Source organism: Archocentrus centrarchus, chromosome 21 (assembly GCF_007364275.1).
Source record: "Archocentrus centrarchus isolate MPI-CPG fArcCen1 chromosome 21, fArcCen1, whole genome shotgun sequence".
Classification (NCBI taxonomy): domain Eukaryota; kingdom Metazoa; phylum Chordata; class Actinopteri; order Cichliformes; family Cichlidae; genus Archocentrus; species Archocentrus centrarchus.
The window spans coordinates 27,320,139-27,345,008 of NC_044366.1; the positions used below are offsets into that span (position 1 = coordinate 27,320,139).

At 41.8% G+C, this 24,870-nt stretch overlaps 1 protein-coding gene across 2 annotated transcripts in view; it reads right to left on the bottom strand.

The window, feature by feature from the left end:
- Positions 1-1,102: 1,102 nt before the first annotated feature.
- sema5ba (sema domain, seven thrombospondin repeats (type 1 and type 1-like), transmembrane domain (TM) and short cytoplasmic domain, (semaphorin) 5Ba) overlaps positions 1,103-24,870 on the bottom strand; it is a 180,208-nt gene continuing 156,440 nt past the window's right edge. Inside the window, exons 19-24 of one of the 2 annotated variants that reach the window (XM_030757794.1) lie at positions 20,619-20,789; positions 15,636-15,773; positions 12,712-12,756; positions 8,861-9,066; positions 4,318-4,404; positions 1,103-3,861 (exon numbers count right to left, since the gene is read on the bottom strand). In XM_030757794.1, the coding sequence (XP_030613654.1) occupies positions 3,685-3,861; positions 4,318-4,404; positions 8,861-9,066; positions 12,712-12,756; positions 15,636-15,773; positions 20,619-20,789 (824 nt within the window). In that variant the 3' untranslated portion in view covers positions 1,103-3,684. The remainder of the gene's footprint in view (positions 3,862-4,317; positions 4,405-8,860; positions 9,067-12,711; positions 12,757-15,635; positions 15,774-20,618; positions 20,790-24,870) is intronic. The other variant, XM_030757795.1, reaches the window with a different exon arrangement.

Consider the following 24,870-nt stretch of genomic DNA (forward strand, 5'->3'; position numbering starts at 1 on the left):
AAAACAGTTTGAAATGATTTGAGTTCCTGGACAGTCTGAGGTGCAACCTGGTGGTGTCCCAGAGGTGTGCTATTGGATTTAGATCAGGGGAGTGTGGGGAGCCAGTCAGTGGTATCCATTCCTTCATCCTACAGGAACTGCCTGCATGCTCTCACCACATGAGGCCGGGCGTTGTAACACACCAGGAGGAACACAGGACCCACCGCACCAGCGTAGGGTCTGACAATTGGTCCAGTGAGTTCATCCTGATACCTAATGGCAGTCAGGGTGCTGTTGCCTAGCCTGCAGAGGTCTCTGCATTCCTCCATGGATATGCCTCCCCAGACCATCACTGACCCACCACCAAACCGGTCATGCTGAACGATGTTACAGGCAGCATAATGCTCTCCACGGCTTCTCCAGACCTTTTCACATCTGTCACATGTGCTCAGAGTGAACCTGCTCTCACCTGTGAAAAGCACAGGGCGACAGTGGTAGATCTGCCTTCAATGGCACCCTGTGCTGTGAACTTGACATCAGGCCCTCAGGTCACCCTCATGAAGTCTGTTTCTGATTGTTTGGTCAGAGACATTCACACCAGTGTCCTGCTGGAGGTCATTTTGTAGCTCTGGCAGTGCTCATCCTGTTCCACACTGCACAAAGGAGCAGATACCGGCCCTGCTGATGGGTTAAGGACCTGCTATGGCCCTTGTCCAGCTCTCCTAGAGTAACTGCCAAATACAAAACTAGTGAAAAACAATCAGAAAAGACGAGGGGAAAATGTCTCATTGTTGCCCCTCTAGTGCACCTGTTGTTAATTTAATTAACACTGAAACTGATTAACAACCCCCTCTGCTACTTAATTGACCAGATCAATATCCCAGAAGCTTAATTGACTTGATGCTAAACTCTGATTGAAAAGTGTGCCTTATTTTGAGCTGTGTGCTTGTAGTGTAGTTAAAACATCACTTGGACTTTGCATCAGGTTTTCTTATTTACAGAACATAATCTAGAAGTTCTTGTTACATTTACTTACACCTTCCATTTATTAACAATCAGATAAATCTCAGTCTTAAAAAAATCCTGTAACTCAAACTCAGCCTACGGGGGCTTTTATGTTGGCATCAAGGTTTATTGTCCTTTTATAATGTACAATATACAAAAATATAGGGTACCAAAAATTCACAGTGTCTAAAAGGCAGTGATTACTATACATTTGTCTACATGACAGGTCTAACAGTACACCTGGTAAGTTGCATAGAAGGGCACAGAGCCTCACATCGCAGGGGACAGAGCTCAACATCGACCAATCAGGTGAACGGCTGTCAGACGAGGCCAGCAGAAGCTTACTTTATATCAAAATGACATCTTTTTAATTTCATATCCTAATAATATATGATTATTTCCAGTGTATAATTATGCGGCACTCTCATTGGTGGGTTATTTTCATTCCGGGTTCGTGTGACTGGAGATTTGAAGTTTGAGCATCTGGGAAAGGTCACGAGCCACAAGCTGTCGGTCACATTGTGGAGCTCTGTCCCCAAACAAACCTCATGGTTGGTGTGTACTTAGCTGCTGTACTTTTTTTTTTTTTTTTTTTTTAAACAACTATAAGGCTTTTTTTTTAAACAAACAGTGTTAGCTATACAATATACAGATACATTTACACAATCGTCTTCAAGGACATTAAATGGGTAGAAGGCTGTCGCTTCTATATACAGATAGAGCTCTCATCTCGTGCATGTACATTAGCTGAACTGAAAAGCATTGCTGGGTTAGCATTCATCGATCAGGCAATAATAATAAAATATAGCTGTGAGAATGCCCTTTATAAACCGAGCTTCGACTATAAATAATGTCCATCACACCTCTGCACGGACCAGAGGTGTGACGCTTTAACTTACAATGATTAACATCTCATACATGAAATAGAAAAAAAATACCAGTAGAATGCCTGCAACAAGATGCGCACACACGCACACACACACACACACACACACACACCAGCTTTACAGATGTATGAAAATGTATGAAAGCATTTACATTGTACAAAATACAGTAGCCTCTCTTTGCTCATTCAGGCACACTTATATCCAAACACGCATGCACCCACGTTGATGTTCACACTGGTAAACTCAGGCAAGCAGAATTTAGAGTTGGGTTTTTTTTGTTGTTTTTTTTCACTTCAAGAAGGTCCAGATGGATATTTTTTGACATTCTCTGCAACAACAATATCGCTGAAATTCATTCTTTTATTTTTGTGTTAACATTTCATGTACTGAAGATGCAAATGGTCACAAAGCTGAACAATCAAAACAAAGGAATGTGCTCATTCAGTGAAGTGGAAATTAGAGAGACAAGAAATAATTAGTTATCTTATTTAACAAAATATTTCCTCCTATGCTACGGCTCATCTGAGCATAAAACAATTATCTTAGAAAAACAAACATTTAAAAAAAAAAAAGAAAAAAAAAAGAAGAAGTGACAATCTACTAGCTTATTCTACCATCATAGAAAACCCAATCCAGGTGTTCAGCACACTGGCCATATTTGATATGACCACCGGGCTATTTAGCAGAATCGATGCATCCATTGGAGAATCAATTGGAGAATCAATCAATTCTCTTCCAGAAGTCCTTATTGTTCTTGAAAAGGAAAAAAAAAAATAGAGAAAAAGTAGAAATAAAACAAATCTCGCCCCTGCCTTTCTATTGCATACAGGCACCCACGGAATTCCCAAAGCTTTTACAGTTTAGAACGCTTCCAACGCTCCGTGCTTTGACTGTAGGAGTCAATATCCCTGCCCACAAAAGACAAGGGACTCGGATCAGAAGCACTATTATTCTCCTTCGACTGACGATGATGGTAAGTGTTGTGAATCTTCCAAACAGCCGCCCAAAAACCTTAATCAGCTCCAAAGTTCTTATCTTTTCTGTCACGTGAAACAGCAACAATGGAGGGCGTGCACACCCCCCCCCCTCCCCCAAACAACCAAGCTGATATTGATCTCTAATTTATTTCAGCATTGACTTCATTGAGTTTTCTCTTTTTGCTGTTGTTCTCTTGCTTTGTGCTGTGCGGCAAGGACGTAGCCATACGTGCCTTTTGTTCTCTGTAACTGCTTTTGCTGTCGAGGGACTCAAAGTCCATTACAAGCTGAGACTGTGGTTTGTGATGGAGAGGCATAAAATGGTGACCCGGATCCAGAGGAATGTTTCTTCTTTTTTTAAATGTATTTTGTTCATGTTTGCCTCTGGAAATGTGGACGCTCCACCGACCCTGCACCTGCACTGAGGTGGCGTGGTGTCTAAAGCCATTACTCGTCCTCCTAAAGTTTTCCACTAGTTCTCTGCATGAAGCTGTGAGTTGACACTGCTTTATCCAGCCAGGCCCTTACAATAACACCCCCCCAGCTGGTTGCATAAGTTCCTGACTATAACAGGGCAGAGGCATTCTTCTCCAAATCCAAATCTGCTGATGGAAAGTTCCAAAACCACCCTCCCAAAACAAAACCCTAAAAACACAAAGAGAAGAGACTAGAAAGCAAAGAGAGGGGCAATGGTGATCAGAGGAACTTGGCCAAGCTCTGACTAACACTTCAGTTCATGTCGGTTCAGTTACGTCACCATGGTATTGGGGGCGGGGTGGGGTGGGGTGGCGACCATTTGGGGCAGCGGGATGGAGAGCTGGATTTGGGGGCGTGTCTCAGCTGTTGTTAGTGTGGTTGTAGTTCCTGCACGGCGAAGGGGATGAGTTGGGTTGGTAGTCGAATTTGCCGAGCGCTGTGGGGTAGTAGGTGGTGGTGTAGACGTTCGTCTGCTGGAGCGGTGTCGGGTAGAAATTGGATCTTTCATCAGGCAGCAGGTTGTTTTTATTCAGTGTCTGGGATTAGACAGCAGAGAAGAAAGAATTAAACTCCCAGTAGAGTCATATGTTTGATACACTATGCCAGTAGACAGTATTTTCATAAATATTAAACAGCCAAGTTAGCCATCCCCTTTATTTACAGTCTTTATGCTAAGCCAAGCCAACTGTCTTTTTCTGTAGCTTCATAATTATTATACCCACATGAGTAATCTTATCGTCTAACTTGGTGAGGAAGCGAATGTGTATATCTTCAAATTGCTTAGCTGCCAAAGCAATAAAAATACTCCACTGTGGTTCCAATGCAAATGTGCTTGTCAAGTATTTTCCAAAATAAATTTAATTTTACTGAAGTACACTTGACTCTTATGCCGCAAACTGCTTAGTTAAAGATACAGACATTCACTTCTGGAAAACCCCTCAAACATGTAGACTTGGAAAAAGAATACAACACTGGAATAAATTTTCAGTTACCTTCAGACCAAGTTTTGAGGATTCAACTATAGGTGGAATTCTTGAGACAGAGATTTTGTTTTCGGTGTGGACAGTGTGCTCTGCATTCTACAGAGGTGCAGATAATATAGAAGTTAATCTTCCCTGCAGGTAAATAAAATACCTCCAATAGCTTTGAGGTTATTGTGTGTGCGAAAGTGTATTCATAACCAAAGCAAAGCAATTTTACAAATTTAATTTAGATCTTGTCAAGCATACTCAATACTCTTAATATAGGAGATGGCGGGAATTCATTGGAGCTCTCAAATAAAAACAAATCTAAAACCCACATTTTATTCTAATGCATTCGCTGAGTCTCTGGTAAAAGCCGACCATAAGGTGAAACACTTTCCAGGGGAAGCATTAGACTAATGTAATCCATCTGAACAGCTCTGGGGAGCAGGGCAGGAAGATAATCAGGTTAGAGTCAGTGAAATACACAACAGTGGGCAACAGAAATTGGCCTGGAGGAGAGGGAAGCCGCTGCATAAACAGTGTTGTAGTGCTGCACAGTGACATCGGATGCAGGTCCAGCGGAGTCTGGCCATACCCTCTGGTGATTAAAGCTAATGAGTTCAGGCTCTTAACACCACGATGGCTGTCAGCAACACATCCACACACAACCGCCAACAATAACAGTAAAGACAAGTATCAGGAGGCCGACACGATAAAAAAAAAAAGGAACAAAAAACACTGGGACGGGAAATAGTTCTTTGGCAGCATGTTGGTTGACATGCTTTGGTAGAGTCTGTCAGGTTGTTGGGAAATGTTAAGGTGAATCTGTGCTTAGGCACACTGGCTGAGTGGGGGCCACTCAGAGATTTATAACACTATGATACCTCTATTTTAATACTATGGGCTTTTACTAAAAAGTTAGTGAGCAAAGTGAGAGTCTTTACCTATGCCAGATTTGTGGTCTGATCTCTATAAACAGACAGTATATTATTAGCTGCAATGCATAACTGCTTAAGTCATATTTTGGCCAAACTGAGCCTGACTCTACTTTGCAAACACTTTGTAGATTAACCCTACATTATTGCCTATTATTGCCTAAAAATGAGTTAGGCAATTATGCAATGAGGCTAATAACATGAATACATGGAATCAGTGGCAAAAATCTTTGAGCAGGTTTTGGTTTCAGGTAAACAGGCCGTGAAGAAGGAGAAAAAAAGTCTGCATTTACCCAAATTTAATCCTGAAACAAGGATTTTTTTTTTTAAATTAGTTTTTATTAAAATGCATTCATAAGCAAAGACCAGCATATTCGCAGAAGTCTTGAACTGGATATCTGTTATCTGCTACCTGGCTACAGTAAAGCCACCACCAGGGGCTGCCAGCAGATTAGCCAATGGGTTCCCAGATTTAATGTCAGTACTTACTAATAATTTAACCTGTGAGGACGTTGTTTCATCCTGTTAAAAGGGAGTTTTTCCTTTCCCACTGTCATCAAGTGCTTGTTCACAGGGAGTTGTCTGATTGCTGGGATTTCTTTCTAATATTGTAGGGTCTTTATCTTACAATATAAAGCGACAACTGGCGCTATATGAATAAAACTGTATTGAAATTGAATGTTGTTTAAAAAGAGACCATCTCCCTTCCAGCCTCTTACCTTTAAGGTGTCTACACACTGAGATTTTAGCAGTCTTATGAGTTCAGTACAATCCACACTGTGTGTCTTGGATCTTATAAACTTGGCTAGGATATCAAGTTTGATGCATGGAGACAGTATGATGAAAATACCTACTGAGGCGGTGCCAAGACGCATGGCTGTTACTCCTCCGTTATTTGTCTCCATTCTACGTCCCTCTTGGTGCAGTCATGATAACAGCTGAAGGACACATCACACAAACAAGCTGCTTCTGCTACAAGTCAACTAGATTCTCTTCTTTGTTTGAATTACAAACATTTTGTTTGGAACATTTTACTTCCATTACTCCATTTCTTTTTTTTCTCCCCCCACCAAAGGGCCAGTGTCAAAATGATCAGCGTGTCAGTCCTCCATTCCTGTTGGTAGGTTAGTACACTGCTCCAAAAAATAAAGGGAACACTTAAACAACACAATATAACTCCAAGTAAATCAAACATCTGTGAAATCAAACTGTCCACTTAGGAAGCAACACTGATTGACAATCAATTTCACATGCTGTTGTGCAAATGGAATAGACAACAGGTGGAAATTATTGGCAATTAGCAAGACACACTCAATAAAGGAGTGGTTCTGCAGGTGGGGACCACAGACCACTTCTCAGTACCTATGGTTTCTGGCTGATGTTTTGGTCACATTTGAATGTTGGTGGTGCTTTCACACTCGTGGTAGCATGAGATGGACTCTACAACCCACACAAGTGGTTCAGGTAGTGCAGCTCATCCAGGATGGCACATCAATGCGAGCTGTGGCAAGAAGGTTTGCTGTGTCTGTCAGTGTAGTGTCCAGAGGCTGGAGGCGCTACCAGGAGACAGGCCAGTACACCAGGAGATGTGGAGGAGGCCGTAGGAGGGCAACAACCCAGCAGCAGGACTGCTACCTCCACCTTTGTGCAAGGAGGAACAGGAGGAGCACTACCAGAGCCCTGCAAAATGACCTCCAGCAGGCCACAAATGTGCATGTGTCTGCACAAACAGTTAGAAACCAACTCCATGAGGATGGCATGAGGGCCCGACGTCCACAGATGGGGGTTGTGCTCACAACATTTGCCAGAGAACACCAGGATCAGCAAATTCGCCACTGGCGCCCTGTGCTCTTCACAGATGAAAGCAGGTTCACACTGAGCACATGTGACAGACGTGACAGAGTCTGGAGACGCTGTGGAGAGCGATCTGCTGCCTGCAACATCCTTCAGCATGACCGTTTTGGCAGTGGGTCAGTAATGGTGTGGGGTGGCATTTCTTTGGAGGGCCGCACAGCCCTCCATGTGCTCGCCAGAGGTAGCATGACTGCCATTAGGTACCGAGATGAGATCCTCAGACCCCTTGTGAGACCATATGCTGGTGCGGTTGGCCCTGGGTTCCTCCTAATGGAGGACAATGCTAGACCTCATGTGGCTGGAGTGTGTCAGCAGTTCCTGCAAGATGAAGGCATTGAAGCTATGGACTGGCCCGCCCACTCCACAGACCTGAATCTGATTGAGCACATCTGGGACATTATGTCTTGCTCCATCCACCAACGTCACGTTGCACCACAGACTGTCCAGGAGTTGGCGGATGCCTTAGTCCAGGTCTGGGAGGAGATCCCTCAGGAGACCATCCGTCACCTCATCAGGAGCATGCCCAGGCGTTGTAGGGAGGTCATACAGGCACGTGGAGGCCACACACAATACTGAGCCTCATTTTGACTTGTTTTAAGGACATTACATCAAAGTTGGATCAGCCTGTAGTGTGTTTTTCCACTTTAATTTTGTGTGTGACTCCAAATTCAGGCCTCCATTGGTTAATAAATTTGATTTCCATTGATGAATTTTGTGTGATTTCGTTGTCAGCACATTCAACTTTGTACAGAACAAAGTATTCAATGAGAATATTTCATTCATTCAGATCTAGGATGTGTTATTTGAGTGTTCCCTTTATTTTTTTGAGCAGTGTAGTTATCTGTGACAGCCCAAAACTGCTCATAGTATAATCAGCTTTACAAAGTGAAGGAGATGCAATTATTAAATGATCATTGTGTCTATTTATTTTATGTGTCAAAATGCCACCACTAAGCATACATAAATCCTCTGTGGTCATTCAGAGAGGCAGGAGGAAAGGAGACCTGTCCAGAGTTTGTACGACAGTACGAGACAGATGCAATTTATGATTTTGGAGTGAATTAAATGCAATCAAATCATTGTTCTGCTCCCTGAATGCACAATATTATATTGTGGATTACAGTGTTTAACTTGGAAATTGAACATGGGCGACAGTCCGGCGACAAAAAGTGGTTGGTACTAGCTCAAAAATGTGACAAATATCAGAAAGCTTGATGCAAACAAAAGAATTTTGAGGGTGGTGATAAAAATCAAACCTAGTTTAAGTCAAGAAGAGTTTAATTTTTCCCAGTTGTTTATCAAAAGCATCTTGCAGAAGCACGTGCGAGAAATCCAATAACAATATCCCAGCTCGACAATCAGAGAGTAAAACAACAAAAAGACACAAAAAAATCTACAAGCTTGTAAGGAAAACACCTTCTTGACTTGCTGTAAATGTGAATGCACAGTAGACTGATAGCAGCGGGAGGTCGCAGGCTGACTAATGCTTTAGAAAGCTAATGAGCCCCATTCATAAGGACTTGGTTTGTGTGCAGGTAGGAAAGCAGCACAGGCTCTGTATAAGAGCAAGAGGGACGAGAAATTAACAGTAATTCATCTTCTGTGCGTAGTGCACCATTGAGATAAATGAATGAATAAAAGCTCTAAATAAAACATGAATCAAACCCACTGCCCTTGAATCTCTAATATTTACACTGCGCGCATGTTTATGCATTTGAATAACACCAAGTAAACAGTATTTTCATTTGTATTTCTGCATAATATTTTGTGGCTTCACTTACCTTAAACTCCATTGGTGTGTACTTCTCATTCTTTGGCGTGGTATTGCCCTTGTAGTTGAGGTGGTTTGGGGTGGTGGGGTGAATAATGGCAGACTCTTGGGAAGGCTTGTGGAAACGCTGACAATACACATAGATCAAGAAGGATAGCAGCCCCGCCCCAAGGAAACAGGAAACACCGGTGGCAATTAGGTGGATGGAGGTAAATGCTGAAAAATAAAGATGACACAAAGTGTTAGGAAAGCTTCTCCATCCTTTATCAGATCCCACTTTGACATCTATACATGACTATTGATATGTATACAAACCATATTTACCAGGGGTAATGTATTCAATGAAGAAGCTTGGATCTGGTCCAGTAGTAAAAGGATAGATTCACACATTTTCAAATCTGTCTTAAAACAACAGCTAGGTTTTGTTTGCTTCCACTCCATTCTTCCATTTCTCGTGGATATTAATAGATCCTTTTCTAAGGTGAATTTGCCCCTCATTCAACAAGAAGAACTTACTTCCTGCTGGAGACATTTTGTTCAAAGGCAGGCTTTCAGCGCATTTAGCTCTAAACAGAGGAGGTCTCTGGAGGGATTTAAAAGAAATGAATACTGGGAAGTCAGATAATATGCTAATGTCTCTTTAAAAACATGATTTAATGAGTAAATATAAAGCTAAATTAGGTGACAAATTGAAGTACCAATACCAGTCAAAAGTTTGGACAAACCTTCTAATTCAGTGGTTTTTCATTATTTAAAAATTGTCTGCACTGTAGATTAATACTGAAGTCATCCAAACTACGTAGAAATACATATGGGATTATTTAGTACACACAAAAAAGTGTTAAACAAACCAGAATATGTTTTATATTTTAGATTCTTCAACGTAGGCACCTCTAGCTTAGATGACAACTTTGGCATTTTCTCAGTCAGCTTTATGAGGACGTCACCTGGAATGGCTTTCAGGTAACAGCTGTGCCTGTCAAGGGTTAAATTCTTGAATTTCTTGCCCTCTTAATGTGTTTGAGACCATCAGTTGTGTTGTGAAGAGGTAGAGCTGGTATACAGTGAATAGCCCTATTTGAGTAATGTTCCAATCCATATTATGGCAAGAACTACTCAATTAAGTAAAGAAAAACAACCATCCATCATTACTTTAAGAAATGAAGGTCAGTCAATCCAAAAATTTCAAGAACTTTGAAAGTATCCTCAACTGCAGTTGCAAATATATCAAACATTATGATGAAACTGGCTCTCATCAGGACCACCCCAGGAAAGGAAGACCAAGAGTTTCCTCTGTTGCACAGGATCAGTTCATCAGAGTTACCAGCCTCAGAAACTGCAAGTTAACGGCACCCCAGATAAGAGCCCACCTAAATGCTTCACAGAGTTCAAGTACAGCACACACATCTCAACATCAACTGTTACGAGAAGACTGCGTGAATCTGGACTTTATGGTCAAATTGCTGCAAAGAAGCCACTTCTAAGGAAGAACAACAAGAGGAAGAGAATGGCTTGGGCCAAGGAGCACAAGGGATGGACATTAGACCAGTGGGAATCTGTCCTTTGGCCTGATGAGTCCAAACTTGAGACTTTTGGTTCCAAATGCCATGTCTTTGTAAGACAGAAAAGACGGCCTTTGGTTCCTACATTTGTAGTTCCCACCATGAAATATGGAGGAGGAAGTTTGATGGTATGGGGTGCTTTGTTGGTGAGACTGTTGGCAACTTATTCATAAGGCAGACTTAACCAGTATGGCTACCACAGCATTCTGCAGCAACATGCCATCCCATCTGGTTTGCACTTACTGTAGTGGGTCATTGTCCTGTTTTCAACAGGACAAGGAGCCCAAACACACCTCCAGGCTATGCAAGGGGCTGTTTGACCAAGAAAGATGACCTGTGCTCCACAATCACCTGATCTAAACCCAAGTGAGATGGTTTGGGGTGAGTTGGACCGCAGAGTAAAGGCAAAGCAGACAGGAAGTGCTCAGCACCTCTGGGAACTCCTTCAAGACTGTTGGAAAACCATTTCCTGTGATTACCTCATGAAACTGATTGAGAGAATGCCAAGAGTGTGCGAAGCTGTGATCAAAGAAAAAGGTGCCGACTTTGAAGAATCTAAAATCTAAAACATATTTTTGGTTTGTTTAACACTTTTATGTTTACTACATAATTCCTTATGTGTTCCTTCATGGTCTGGATGACTTCAGTATTAATTTACAATGTAGGGAAAAAACATTAGATGAGAAGCTGTGTCCAAACTTTTGACCACCTATATTCTTCATAGCATAGATTGCACAAAGTGGTGGAAACATTCCTCAGATATTTTGGTCCATATTGACATGACAGCATCACACAGTTGATGCAGATTTGACATGAATCTACAGTTCCAGCACATCCCAAAGGTGCTCTATTGGATTGAGATCTGGTGATGGAAGTACAGTGAACTTGTTGTCATGTTCAAGAAACCAGCTGAAATCCAGAGATGATTTAAGCTTTGTGACATGGTGTCCTGCTGTGGTTATAAAGGGATGGGCATGGTCACTAATAATACTCAGGTAGGCTCTGGCATTTAAACAATTCTCAGTTGGTACTAAGGAGCCCAAAGTGTGCCAAATATCCCTGACACCGTTACACAACCACCAGCAGCCTGAATCATTCATACAAGACATGTTTCCAAGAATGATTCCAAATGTTGCAGCAGAAATTAAACCTCATCAAATCATCCAATCTTCTTTTGTCCAATTTTGGTCAGCCCATGCAAACTCTAGCTTAATTTCCCTGTTCTTAGCTGGCAGGTGCAGCACCAGGTGTGGTCTTCTGCCGCAGTAGCCCATCTGCTTCAAGGTTCCATGTGTTGTGCATTCAGAGATGCTCTTCTGCATGCTCTGGGTGTAGCACTGCTTATTTGAGTCACTGTTGCCTTTTGGCCATTCTCCTCTTACTTCAACAAGACATTTTTTTGCCCAGAGAACTGATGCTCACTGGATATTTTCTCTTTTTTGGACCATTCTCTGTAAAATCTAGAGATGGTTGAGCAGGAAAATCCCAGTAGATCAGCAGTTTCTGAAACCAACCCAGCTAGCATCAACAACCTAGTCACTTAAATGAACCATTTTTACCCCATTCTGATACTCGATTTTAACTTCAACAGGTCATTCTTGACTATATCTACAAGTCTATATGCACTGAACCGCTGTCATGTGATTGGCTGATTGGGTATTTAAGTTAATGAGCAGTTGAGCAGGTGTACCTAATAAAGTTACCAGTGAGTGCATGAAGCAAGACTGAAGTTCTATTGTCCAGGGTTCTTTTCCTGCTGTATTTTGTTATTAAGTGTAGTTAAAACATCACTAGGACTTTGCATCAGGTTTTCTTACTTATAGAACACAATATAGATACGTTCCTGTTTCATCCTTGACTTTTTACTTACACCTCCCATTGATTAGTAATATAAACCTCATGATTTATGTTAGATATCTGTGTTAACAAGAAGTGTGTGTGTGTGTGTGTGTGTGTGTGTGTAAAACCATTTCTTTGCAAAACTGTTTGGGGTTTTTTTGTGTATTTGTGTTGATCTTGATTTTTTTCCAAGGATAGCTATATGTAGTTTGGTCTCAAAATGACTTCTATTAGTTTGAGGCCATTAAAGACATAACACAAAATACATTCTTGCTTCCTCCTCCTGACTAGCTGTTAAAGTTTTGCAGACTGCAATAACAGATATGAGAATGTACATATATATACAATGTATGAAAACATACACGGACAGACAAACAGACATTTGTGAAAAACCTGGGGGGGGGGGGGGGTCTGAACATGCACAGAGTGATGAAGCAGAGGCAGCTGTTAATCCACTTACCTCCACAGTGTTGGTCCTTATCAAAACCAGATGCAGGGAGAATGACTGCAGAGAGGAGAGGAACACACAGTCAGACACACACATGCATGCACACGCACACACATTCCCTGGTGTAACAGCCTTCAGAACACAACAACAACTGGCTGGAACATCAGGGGAGCTGACGCATGCTGAAAAAAATGGTAAATGAAAAATTTAAATGTCTCTTCAATGACACACAAACAGTCCATGGAGATTTTTTTTTTTAATAATCAGTGTATTTCATGACTTTCTAGAGAAAAATGGACTGTTGCATGAGAAGTAAAAGCTCTGGCCCATTATACTGAACCTGTCTAGCTGCTGTGTTAGAAACTTAGCCGCAAGACTGTCACAGTTACAACACGTCCTTTCTTCCTTTCTCTTGTTCTGCTTCTTCACTGCGGTTTTAATTGTTTTATACTGCAGTTCCTCATTTCCTGATGAAGTTCTTTAGTTCATTTTTCAGTTTCTTCTCAGCTGCCTCCCCTCTGCAAGTGACCTTAACAAATCCATCCCTCGCCTCATTGAAATTTGCAAAAAAATTAGATGTGATTTGGTGTTGTGACAACCCATTAATATTAATCGCCTTCGTCCTGACTCATTAGGGATTCTCAGCCTGGAGAGGCCTATGCTGGCAGGCCATGAAAGATCATTTCAGGCGAAACTTTCTGAAATCGGCATCAGCATAACAAGGTGCGCTGAGGCCAGCCGGGTCAACTGCTAACTTATTGCATTCGCATGGACTTAATTATGGTTAATCAACACAAGCAAATGAGTTTCGTGCACAAAGAGGATGCTGGCTACAAAGACACAAACAAAATGTGTTTGTGTTTGTAGATATTTGTGTGAGGATGGCGACTGTGATGATGCTGAATGACCACAATTTCGTGTACATACAACAGTGACACAATAGAGAGGTATGGCTTTTTGGATTGTGTTGCCACTGAAGATTTGCCAAATCAAAAACCTTTGTCAAAATGAAAGTGTGAAGCTCTGTCTGAAATGAAGCTTGAACAGACCCTCAAATGGAGGGCGAGGCAATAAAAAAATGATATTGCACATTGTCAGTCCTGGTTTTATTTTGTGTAGTCAAGCATTATTAAAGAATAAACTATTGTGTGCCAATATTATCATTCACTTATAAGGGGACATATTATGCTTTTCCTTAAATATATATATACTGTTGCCATAGTGGATGCTCATTTTAAACATGATCAAAATTTCAAATGAAGTCAGTATGTGTACAAGTAATGCCTGTGAGTCAAATGCTCAGGTTTCAGGCTGCTCTGTTTCAGACAGTTGTTCCAACTCTTGACTATATATGATGTCAAGAAGAGGGAGTATCTTTGATATTGTCATCTCAGGCCCACGGCTCTGATACGAGCTGACAAGCCCAAACAGCAGATCACTTGCTATTTAAATCTTTTGTTTTTGAGTGGCAACAATTGAGAAAAAAAAAAAAGCTGGCTAACAGCTTGGTTCAGTGAACTGAGGCCCAATATAGGATATATAATCAATATTATTTTGAACTGTGAATCATGCAAAGTTACTCTAGTAAAGCCTGAGAATACAAATGTGTGGTTGGAATTGAGCATAACAATGTTGAGGCTCTCAGTCATGTCTAAGCAGAGGCTTTGCTGGCTGTGACACAGTTAGCATGGGTACACTACATCTTGGAGATGTAACTCATTTTGTAAACAGAAGAAAGCATGACAGATGAACAGCAGCAGCAGCGAGTTTACCAAAATTCTGAAAGAAATGTCAAAGCAGCGGAGAAATGATTCACCACTCTCGGTCAAAGCTGGGAAAATAAACATCAGACCAAAACACAGGATGCAGAGATCGTGGATGTGAGCTGGGCCTTCTTTCCACGGAAGAGAGGCTTTTTGCAACCACACACAAATCATCAATTTCAACTAATTACACGACTTCAACTTCATCCGTCCGATTCTTTGTTTATCATGACTTTTGTCTTCCTCAGAGAAGGGCTGAAGGTTAGGAAAAAGGACTGATAACAGCACAGCCATGAACAAGACTGGCTCATATTACCAGTTGTTTCAAATATCTTTGACACTGATCCCAAGTGACACAGCTACAACCTGCAGACATGAGTCTGCATCGCTCATTGTGGCACCTTTGAACTGCCAGGGTACAGCCATTAAGTCAAGCTGCAGAGAACGCCCTTTAAGGTGTGAGTGTGACGATGGCTATTGACCTGTGAACTCCTTACTAAGCCGTACTAAGTGTAAAGAGCAGTTACCCCTTCCATTGCCACCTTCTTTTAGATGTTTATTTTTTTTTCTCAATCACTACGGTATAAGAGCTTGAAACATCAATCACCTCGAGTGACCAGAAGGGTTTGTCACAATGAGTAAAGTCATGTTGTTTCACAAATACGTCTTACAAGAGGTTCATTTTTAAGTACAATCACGAGCCGCTTAGATATTGTGTAGAGGAACACAAATAAGTCCAGTTTTTCAAACTGACAACACTTTCAGAGCACGTCAAAATGCTCAGAGTGTCTGAAAATACTGTCTGCCTCCTGCTTTGCTGGCTCTTACTTTTGTTGTCAGTCAGTTTTGTCCCCATTACAATGACATGGTATGTACAAAATCTGGAGGGGAAAAAAAGAAAAATCAGACAAGGCTGAGCCACTAGAACAGCTAACTGCTTGTGTATCCTTGCTTTCCACATCAAAAATGCATGATTACAACTTCCCATAAAAAGGCATCGTGCTGCTTTTGTGACAAAGGCAAGTGAGAACTATGATGAAACAAGTGACTATTAAGAGCCACAAAAGGAATACAGGCTGTGTCCTCAAAATTGTAGCGAAAGGAGGACACTCGCAAGGAGCCCCTTGATGGCCACACGGTTTCAGTGTGCATCTGAGAGCTGACCGAACTCACCAGGTATTTCATTGCAGTCTCTACGCTGAGTGCTGTTCCCCACACAGGGGTTGTTGCCCTGAGCACCACACACACGACTCCTCATCTGCAAGCCTGAGTCATCACAGGCTGACCACAGCGACCAGGCCATCCAGCCACCTAAACACAGGAAAAAAAAGAGCAATCAATAAAAACCCAGGCAACCACGGGGCCGCATCAAACTCACACTCAGGCCTGAAAAGAAATGCGCCCACCCAAGCTGTCACCACCTGCGGGCACTTTTCACATTTCTGCATAGCCAAAAAAAAAAAAAAAAAAAAAAAAAAGAAGGAGAAGAAGAAAAAGGGAAAAAAAAGAAACCCAAACACACCAAAAGTGTTTGTGATGTAAACGGGATTGGAAGAGCAAACCAGAAGAGTTTGTTTAGTGCATAGCGGAGATGTTTGTCTCCTGAGCCAAGCTTTCGTGCTGTATCCCCGCAGCAGGCGACCGAGCAGTAAACAAAGGCTCCAACCAAAGAGGAAAGAGAAAATGCCCAACTTTCAGCGCCTCCCTTTGAATCCTGCACTTGCTGCACTCTTTCGCCCTGTATTTAAAAGCACCAGAGTGGAGGGAGCACAGGCTACCACAATGAAAGCCTGATGAAAAGCCGGTTTGTTATTCAGCGTGCTCTCAAGTGTGCAGTTTTGGCAGAGAAAGCCTCGGTGGAGGCGAAGGACGGGCCCTGTTTTACCTTTCCTATCCGGCTGATGCTCACCAACAGGTTGCTCTGCTCTCTGCTCCATTCGTTCTGCATAACCATCTAGATGCATAAAACAAACCCCACCAGCTCAAACGCGTGCAATAACCGTGCATCACTACAACCAGCTTTAATTGCTTCATTTATTCCCATTTATTTTTGTCACCCAGACGACCTGCGTGATCGTACTGTTGAGTCAGAAAGAACAGCATCAGGCCCGGGGCTGCTCATTAGTATTCTGTCCTGACACTTCTACCTGCTGTCCTCCATTACTGGTGGAGACTTTAATCAAGTGACCTGCGACAGAGGCATCAAATATCCCCGTGACTGACAGCCAGCTTGCCTCTAATTACACGTGCAGCGAGGTCGGCGGCACCAGGAAGACCCCAATAGATGACTGATGTTGCGCCTGTCAATAAACAAACAGACGAGGAGACAGATAGGGACAGAGAGAGGCTGTCAGCAGCCGACTGGTGCAGGGTTAACAGAGATTGTTGGTCCGCGTCAAACAGGAAAACATTAACCTGATAAAGGAGGCTGATTAGCATCTTGGCAAAGAGGGGAAAGACAGAAAGTCATTTACCTTTCTTTGTCTGTAATTACCGGGGAGGCTGACTGTAAGTGTTACCCTCTGTGTGAGTGACAGTCGGACTGATTTAAAACGAAAAGCATCTGAAGAAAGCGACTGTTAAGGAGAAACAGCTATTTAAATCTGACAGAAATCATCTGCACTGTAACATATCCGTCTACACTTACACATATAAACATGAGCATCCCAGACAATGATTATTTGTCTGGGCTTGTTTTTGTTTTCCAGCAGAATAAAGAAAGAACAGATGAAAATCACACGTTAGTGACAAAACATTGAAGGCTGTTTGATATTAAACCTTAGAATCATAGTCGGGATGAAACCTTATGAGTTCTGCAGCTGGACTTTTTTTTTTTATCCTCCTGGATTAGCAGGCAGATCTCTCATGAATATTTCAGTGTCCTTGCGGGAGCAGAATGGAAGTAGATGGGGGGGCATAGACGTTGTTTTTTATACATCTCACATATCATCGCATGTGGGGAAAGCAAGACTAACCTTCAAAGTAAAGAGGAAAAGAAGAGTATGAAAACTTTTGTGTTGTTGATTGTGTCTTCTTACTTCGTGTGTCTCTTATTTTCACTTTTAATCTTCAGTTATAGTCATGTTCTTAAACTAAAAAAATAAAAGACCGACTTACCTCTAGTAGTATCTTGATTGTTTTATTTGTCCAGGAATAAGGATGCCCATGATTGAGATGTCTGATTTTACCCCTTTGCATTGAAAATGGACAAAAGTCTGCATAATCCACAGAGCTTCAACATTTAAAAGAATTCTGTCTCAGTCAGTCAATTACAGATACTCCCGATCTCAATGCATTATGTGTACAGTATGAAGCACACTTGTCCATAGAATCGATTTCTTCCATTCCAACCTCTCCGCCACCATGAGCAAGACCAAAGGGCTGTCAAAGGCCATCAGGGACAAAACTGTGGAGGAAGCTCCCTCCACATGTTTTCTATAGGATTGAGGTCAGGAAACTGGCTAGGCCACTCCATTACCATAATGTGCTTCTTTAGCCACTCCTTTGTTCCCTTGGCAGCATGTTTTGGGTCATTATCATGCTGGAAGACCCATTCATCAATCTTCAGTTTTCTGGCTGAGGGAAGGAGGTTTTTGTCCAAGACTTTATGGTACACGGCCCCGTCCACTGGCCCCTCAGTGAAGTAAAGTCGTCCTGTACCCTCAGCAGAAAAACAGCCCCAAAGAATAATGTTTGCACCTTTGTGCTTGACTGTAAGATTGGTGTTCTTTGGGTCATACTCAGCATTTCTCTTCCCCTAAAAATAGGGTCGAGTCGATGCCACAGAGTTTGATTTTGATTTCTTGTGCGCGCTGCAAGATTTCAGTCCATTACGGTGTAGTGTGTTACCAATGGTGACTGTAGTCCCAACTGCCTTCAGATCATTAACAAGCTTGGGCTGATTCACCACCTTTCTCATCATCATCCTCACCCCATGAGGCAAGATATTGCATGGAGCTCCAGACCGAGGATGATTGATGGTCATTTTATATTTCTTCCATTTCTGATTAATCGCTCCAACAGTTGTCACCTTCTCACCAAGCTTCTTGCTGATGGTCTTGTAACTCATGCCAGCTTTGTGCAGGTCTACATCCTTGTCCCTGATGTCCTTTGACAGCTCTTTGGTCTCGCCCATGGTGGTGGAAAGATTGGAATGGAAGAAATTGATTCTTTGGACAGATGTGCTTTATACACATAACGAGTTGAGATCAGGAGTATCTGTAATTGATTGATTAATTACAATCAATCAATCAATTACAAGCTAGAATTCTGGCTGGGTTGTAGGAATCAAAGAGTTAATTCACTCAATGACATGCAAATCAATCAATGACTTTAATAAAATCTGTTTTTTTTCTGGATTTCTGTTTGATATTCTGTCTCTCACAATTAAAATGAACTTATCTCATACTACATGCTTTAATTGGCCTTTCTGCAGCTACTGCCTGTTAATTCTCTGCTCACACGCTACAAGTTAATTGACATGCCACCACTATATGTGCTAAATACCAAGCCGCTTTGTATTTTTCAAACAAGATGGCTGTGTCCTCAGTCTTGATAAAGAAAGACAAAGGCGGTCTTACTTGGGTACCGTTTTTTTTTTTTATATATTTGAACTCAACAGCCAAAAGCAAAGGCTTCATTGCTCCTCCAGAAGCAAGCCGCCACCTCTGTGAAGCCAAAATAAAGTGCCAGATCCTCCAATGGCCACTAAGATTTTGTTAAAGGTCAAGTTAGGGGCATGGCTGCTTTGATTAATAGGTGAGCCAACACACGCAGCTGTAGCCGGCAGCTGTCTGCTACGCCTCACCACAGCTAATTGAAGCTACTGAACTGTAATTATTTTTTTGTTGCTGTTGATGCCTTTTGGAATTTTTAAAGGAATTATCTGACAATATGGCCTGTGAAGTGCAAACTGTTCAACACATCTGATGAGTGACAAGTGAAATTCTAGTATTTTTTTTCTGTTAGCACCAAGTAGCATGTGTCTGTATCTGTGCATTTAAGGATACAGTTTATGGATGCACCATGCTAACAAAACTTGCTAGTGTCAGCTGATCACTAAGCAATCCACCTGCTGGATTACGTAACTAATACCTCCAAAAGCAACATGGCAGAGACTAAAATGCTCATGTTTCAAAATGCAGAGTCCATTAACCAATGGATAATGCCATGGTGGCTACATCCATCTACACTCCACTTTCATAAACGCATGATAGGGTGTTATCCATTCACGACTGGCCTTTCTTACCAAAAGACAACAAAATAAACATCACGACATAAAATGTTATCCGACAACCAACATCAAAAAACATGAACACAGCAATCCAAAAAAAAAAAAAAATAACCTCCTGCAGCTCTCTCTTCCCTGCTCAAAGCCACTTTTACCAGATTCATATTTTGTATTTTCTGTTGGGAGAAAGACCAACTTGTAATTTTTCAGCGCTTGAAGCAGCACAAATAAAATTCTATTCATCTCCACAGCGAGCAGCCGCAATGTCGTTATCTAACGCACGGCTTGTAGACAGGCGTGTAGGAAAGTGAAACCATGTGAGAGAAAAGCCGCTAGAGATGCATGGGCCTTTGTGAGGCATCCTTGAAGAAAGTTTATGACCGAAACAAGACCAGTGGCAGCAGAACTATCAGTAATGAGTTTCCTGAAATCTGGGAAAATAATACAACAAGGCTAACATCAGCAGATAATAGTGAGAAAATATGTTGGTTCTGGAAAGTAAAAATATTTTTTGTACAAATCCATCTCACAAAGTTTGCCATTTTGTATTTTTAGTAATATCAGACATCCTCTGTCCACACACAGACATTCAAAACCTCAGAGTCATTATGTAAGATATCCATATGTACCACAATATAAGTGGATCTCTTTTTAAAGCTTTCTGGAGGGGTTGCCATGGTGCTGTGAGTTCCAGCAGCACAGCAGGAAATGGCAGGGTGGGAGGATGGGTTGTTTTCTGTTTATCTTCTCATATATCTAAGACCTGGTTTATTCATTAGGAAAAGATGAAAGAGGCAATTTAGCAAAGGGGACGGCACAGAAATTACACGGTGTGGGAAATGATTGCCTGCCTGAAGGTGTGATGAAAGTACCTCAAGCAGCGGTGACATGACAGAGTAAGATTTTGAATTTCTGTGTGACCTTACCATCACAAGGGTGTGTGTTACACAGGGCCTCCTCGGTGTGCAGTCCTATGCAAATGTCTCCACTGCTGGAAGGTGCAGGGCTGTTACAGGAGCGTGTCCGCTGATAGTGCCCGCCTCCGCAACCCACTGAGCACTGAGACCAGGACGACCAGCAGGACCAGGCACCGTTCACTGTAATGCACATAAAGGAACATGACACATAATAGCACACTGCTTTGACTGATATGATAATGTGCTGGCTGCAATTTAAGAAGGAGTAGCACACTGCACCAGTAATGACATTTTCTGAAGGCATACTGGGATTAATTTCAGCTCAGTTTGAACATCACAAGCATCTAATTAAACCTGCCAAGAAGGGTCAAATATCACATCATCCTACAGTGACCAAGTTACATTGAATCCATTACCAAAGACAAAGAGGTTCATATGCAACTTTATAACTGAATCTAAATGTTTCAGTCATCATGTTGATCCCACAACAACAGCAATAAATACAGCAGCAGGCAGGATCTCCAATGAGCAAACAAATATTTGGCCATTTAAAAGCATCCTAAAACAGAATAAGAATGCAACATTATTATTATATTACATGTCATTTTAAAAGCTGGTGTTTAAAGACTTGCAATGTGGTTTTGAAGCTACTTTCAGCTGCTCGCTTAGTAACATTGAGCTGCCACAGCAGGTAGCTCCACATATTTGGCAGCTTTTTTTCCCAGATGCCCTTCCTGACACAGCCCCAAAGGGCTCTGCATCTCCTCCTAGGATCAAACCAGGGATCCTTTGCTTGTTAGGCAAACGTGTAACCCATGACACCATGAATTGTTTATCTTTGATTGCACCTGCCTAATGTAACCCCAGGCTATATGAAACAGAGCCTTTACTCTCCCTATTAGAGCCCAGCTGGTGGAGTTGGGTTCAGGAAAGACTAACAAATAAAGAAAAAAAAAATGGAGCTCCTACAAACACAATTTGTCCAGGTGTGTTTCTTTGTTCATATTATTTAGCATTCATATTTGTATTACTGTGAACCACTGTTGCACACACAGTATGTCTCTGTGCTCTGCTGTCTTCCTGATCATATCATATCCTTCTTTGTCATTACTGTGTCCTGCATTACATTGATTTATTCTTCCCATAGGTGCCGATAACGTTTCATCTGATCTAATCAGAGGACGGTGACTGACTAACTGAATGGCTGATTGACTGGCTGATGTCTGTCTGACTGATGCAGAGACGCAGTGTTGCCAGGTAACATCACAGTGCTGCAGAAAATTCCATTAGCTGAGTGGATTAGTGTGACACAGAGTAAAGCAGGCTGTGACCACTTAACTCTCACTAACTCTCACAGCCAGTCACTGCTCTGCCTGACTAACTGGCTCTTTACCCGGCTGACTGGCTGAGCGTCTGACTCAGTGAATCAGCGAACAACTCACTGACTTCCTGACAGGCGGTTTACAGTTTTTCTGACTCGCCTCACCTGTCTGCCTGTGCCCCTGTGTGGTTGACTTGCTGTGTTCATTTACATTCAGACATATGAAGTCAACCATGTGTTCGCCCAACTCACAAACAGCAAACTTTTATTTTGAGACAGCTGAACCAAATTTATTGGCAAAGCTTCAGAGACGAGACGCTGATGTGAGTCAGAATGGAAACTTTGAAAGAAATAATCAAAACAATTAGGCAAGGTCCGGCCACTCCCTTAATCAAAGACTTGATTATACAAGTTCAGATCAAGTTGAAAGGTCAATTTTAAACACTTAAGACCTGACTTGATAACTGACTGATTTAATTTGATCTTATCAGAATGAGGAGACCATGGAATGCCAATGAAACTGAGTAACTTCTAGAGATGACAAGTGAAAAAAAAACATAAGCGATGCAAAGTGGCCAGGTATCCACTTAAACTTATCTCAACTTTGAGGTGAGTGATGGAATCATCTACCAGTAGAAGCAAAGGGTTCTGTTTATCTAGCCAGCCAGACCCTGCAATGTCTACTAGTATTAGTGACCAGCCATCAGGTACAAAACAAATTGCTTTCTATGTGGACAGGGCTCAAGACTTGATTTGGACTTGTCTCGACTGATCTGAGCCTTGATTTTTAAATAGCTTGGGACTCGCCCTGTGACAGCTGGGACTGGCTGAGAAAACCGATGGAAGGTTGAGTGTTGACTTCACACTGACTTGGACAATACTTAAGACTGAGCTTGTAACAACTGACTCTGGAGGTGACTTTTGATGGATGTTCATATTAATGTTACAGTGTATACAATCTCACCACTAGCTGTCAGTAGATTGCAGACTGCAGTCAACTGAGTTCAGCTTTCTTAACTCCCAATTCAAGTGTATAATCCTAGCTACAGTGGCTGCTGTAGGACAAACAATTCTGGCCGCCTGTAGTGAGTGTAGACTGTCAGTCCACTGTTTACCTCAGCTAGGTGTCTGCATCTATTTACTCTGGAGGAGGCTGTAAAACTTTGTGAAAGGAGTCAGAGAAGCTCACTTCTGCCCAATAGCAACAATACTGAGGCGAGTTGTTGAGGATATCCTGTACTTTCCTGTCAGTAAGCGCTGCTGTTCTGCCGCTGTTAGCTGCTGTTAGTGAAGCTTTCTTTAAAGTGGATCTAACATTGTTGGACTCAGACACTGTGATTTTTAAGACGCTCAAGGCTAATATTAGCTGGCATAATGTTAGCTTATAACCAGCTGTTGTTGTTGCTTACCCGGAGATGAAAGGGTCGCTTGTCTAATCTGTTGACAATAAATAATGGTGGCAATATTGGGGCTAAATAAGCATGTTTGTGTATGTACTTGTGTGTTAGAGCCCTGACTTCAGTTTAGGAGATGAGGCTTGAGGTGACGAAGAAGAGAATGATGTTTAATCTGGATGCTGATTGTGTTGCTTCTTTCCTTCATGTTTTTGCCTCTTTGGTGAAGGTGACCTCTACTAAGATGATAAAACATAGGTATGATCCTTCATATCTTGAGTCTGAAGGTGCAGACACAAATGATCGCCCATGAGTTCTCTTCTCCTTCGCCTTTAGTGTACTATGATTGTGGCTGGTCTCTAGCCACATACATAAAACCCAATTAGGCAGAACAGGGATGTTGATTTTAACCACTGCACTGAAGATGGCGGGGCAACATGGCGGCTTCCACAAACTACCGCCCGTCCCTGCGTATTTTTAAGGGATTAGTTGATGTTTGGAAGACGTAAACATTCATCAGTGTTTATTCACGAGTGCAATATTAATTTCTTTTCTACTAAATAACTTTCAGAAACAACTGACTGTACCTTTAAACTAAAATTTTACATAATAAGGTCAGCATATCTGAAAGTAATCCCTATGAGCCAAAAGCTTTAAACAGACTTTTTTTTTCCCTCTCTGGGCTCTTTGTAATGTCACTTAGAAAGGATATCCCTAAAGAAGGCTTCTAGTCCCAAAGTGCAGATCAGCACAGTATAAAAACAGGTTTATTACAGCAGCCATCACTCAGACAGAGTGGCTGCACCAAAGCCCAACTAAGATAAATAAGGACTATTTTGAACAGTGAATGATGCAGAGCTACTTTAGTAGAATAGCTGGAGAGCAGCATAATAAGTCCCCTTTAATCCTAGAACACTAACATGAGTTTTGTAACACCATCACTTTCACGTGGGTGAAATTCACATCTTACATTGAAAATAAGTATTTGATGAGTATTTTATTCCTGGAGATGCCAAATGTTTATTGTTGTATGCAAAATTAACTTATAGTACTCTTTTAGATCAGAAGTTCTAATAAAACTCATATTGGAACACACACACACACACACACACACACACACACACACACACACACACACACACACACACACACTCACACACACACACACTTGTTTCCAATGCACGCCCTAACACCCTATTCATTTTAATCACCTCAGAGATCTATATTGCCTTCATCCTTCTCTCTAATTTCATCATCAATTACTATTTCACACTCATTCTCTCTTTTGTCACTGGCCTTGTCCTTCTCACCTGTGTGTCTGCCAGGGACACGTGTGGTGAGGCTGCCTGAAAACGTGACAGTAATGGCAAAAGGCTCGCTCACTGGCTGCTTCCCAGAGGGAGGTAACCAAGGCTGGCTCGCCTAGGCTTCCTTAGGTTACATGTGTCAGATGCAAAGTTAACTAGGAAGGATTTTATTTGGATTCAACGACTGACATTCAAATGCACAACAGGAATTTGATCAGCACTGCACCAACCAATAATAA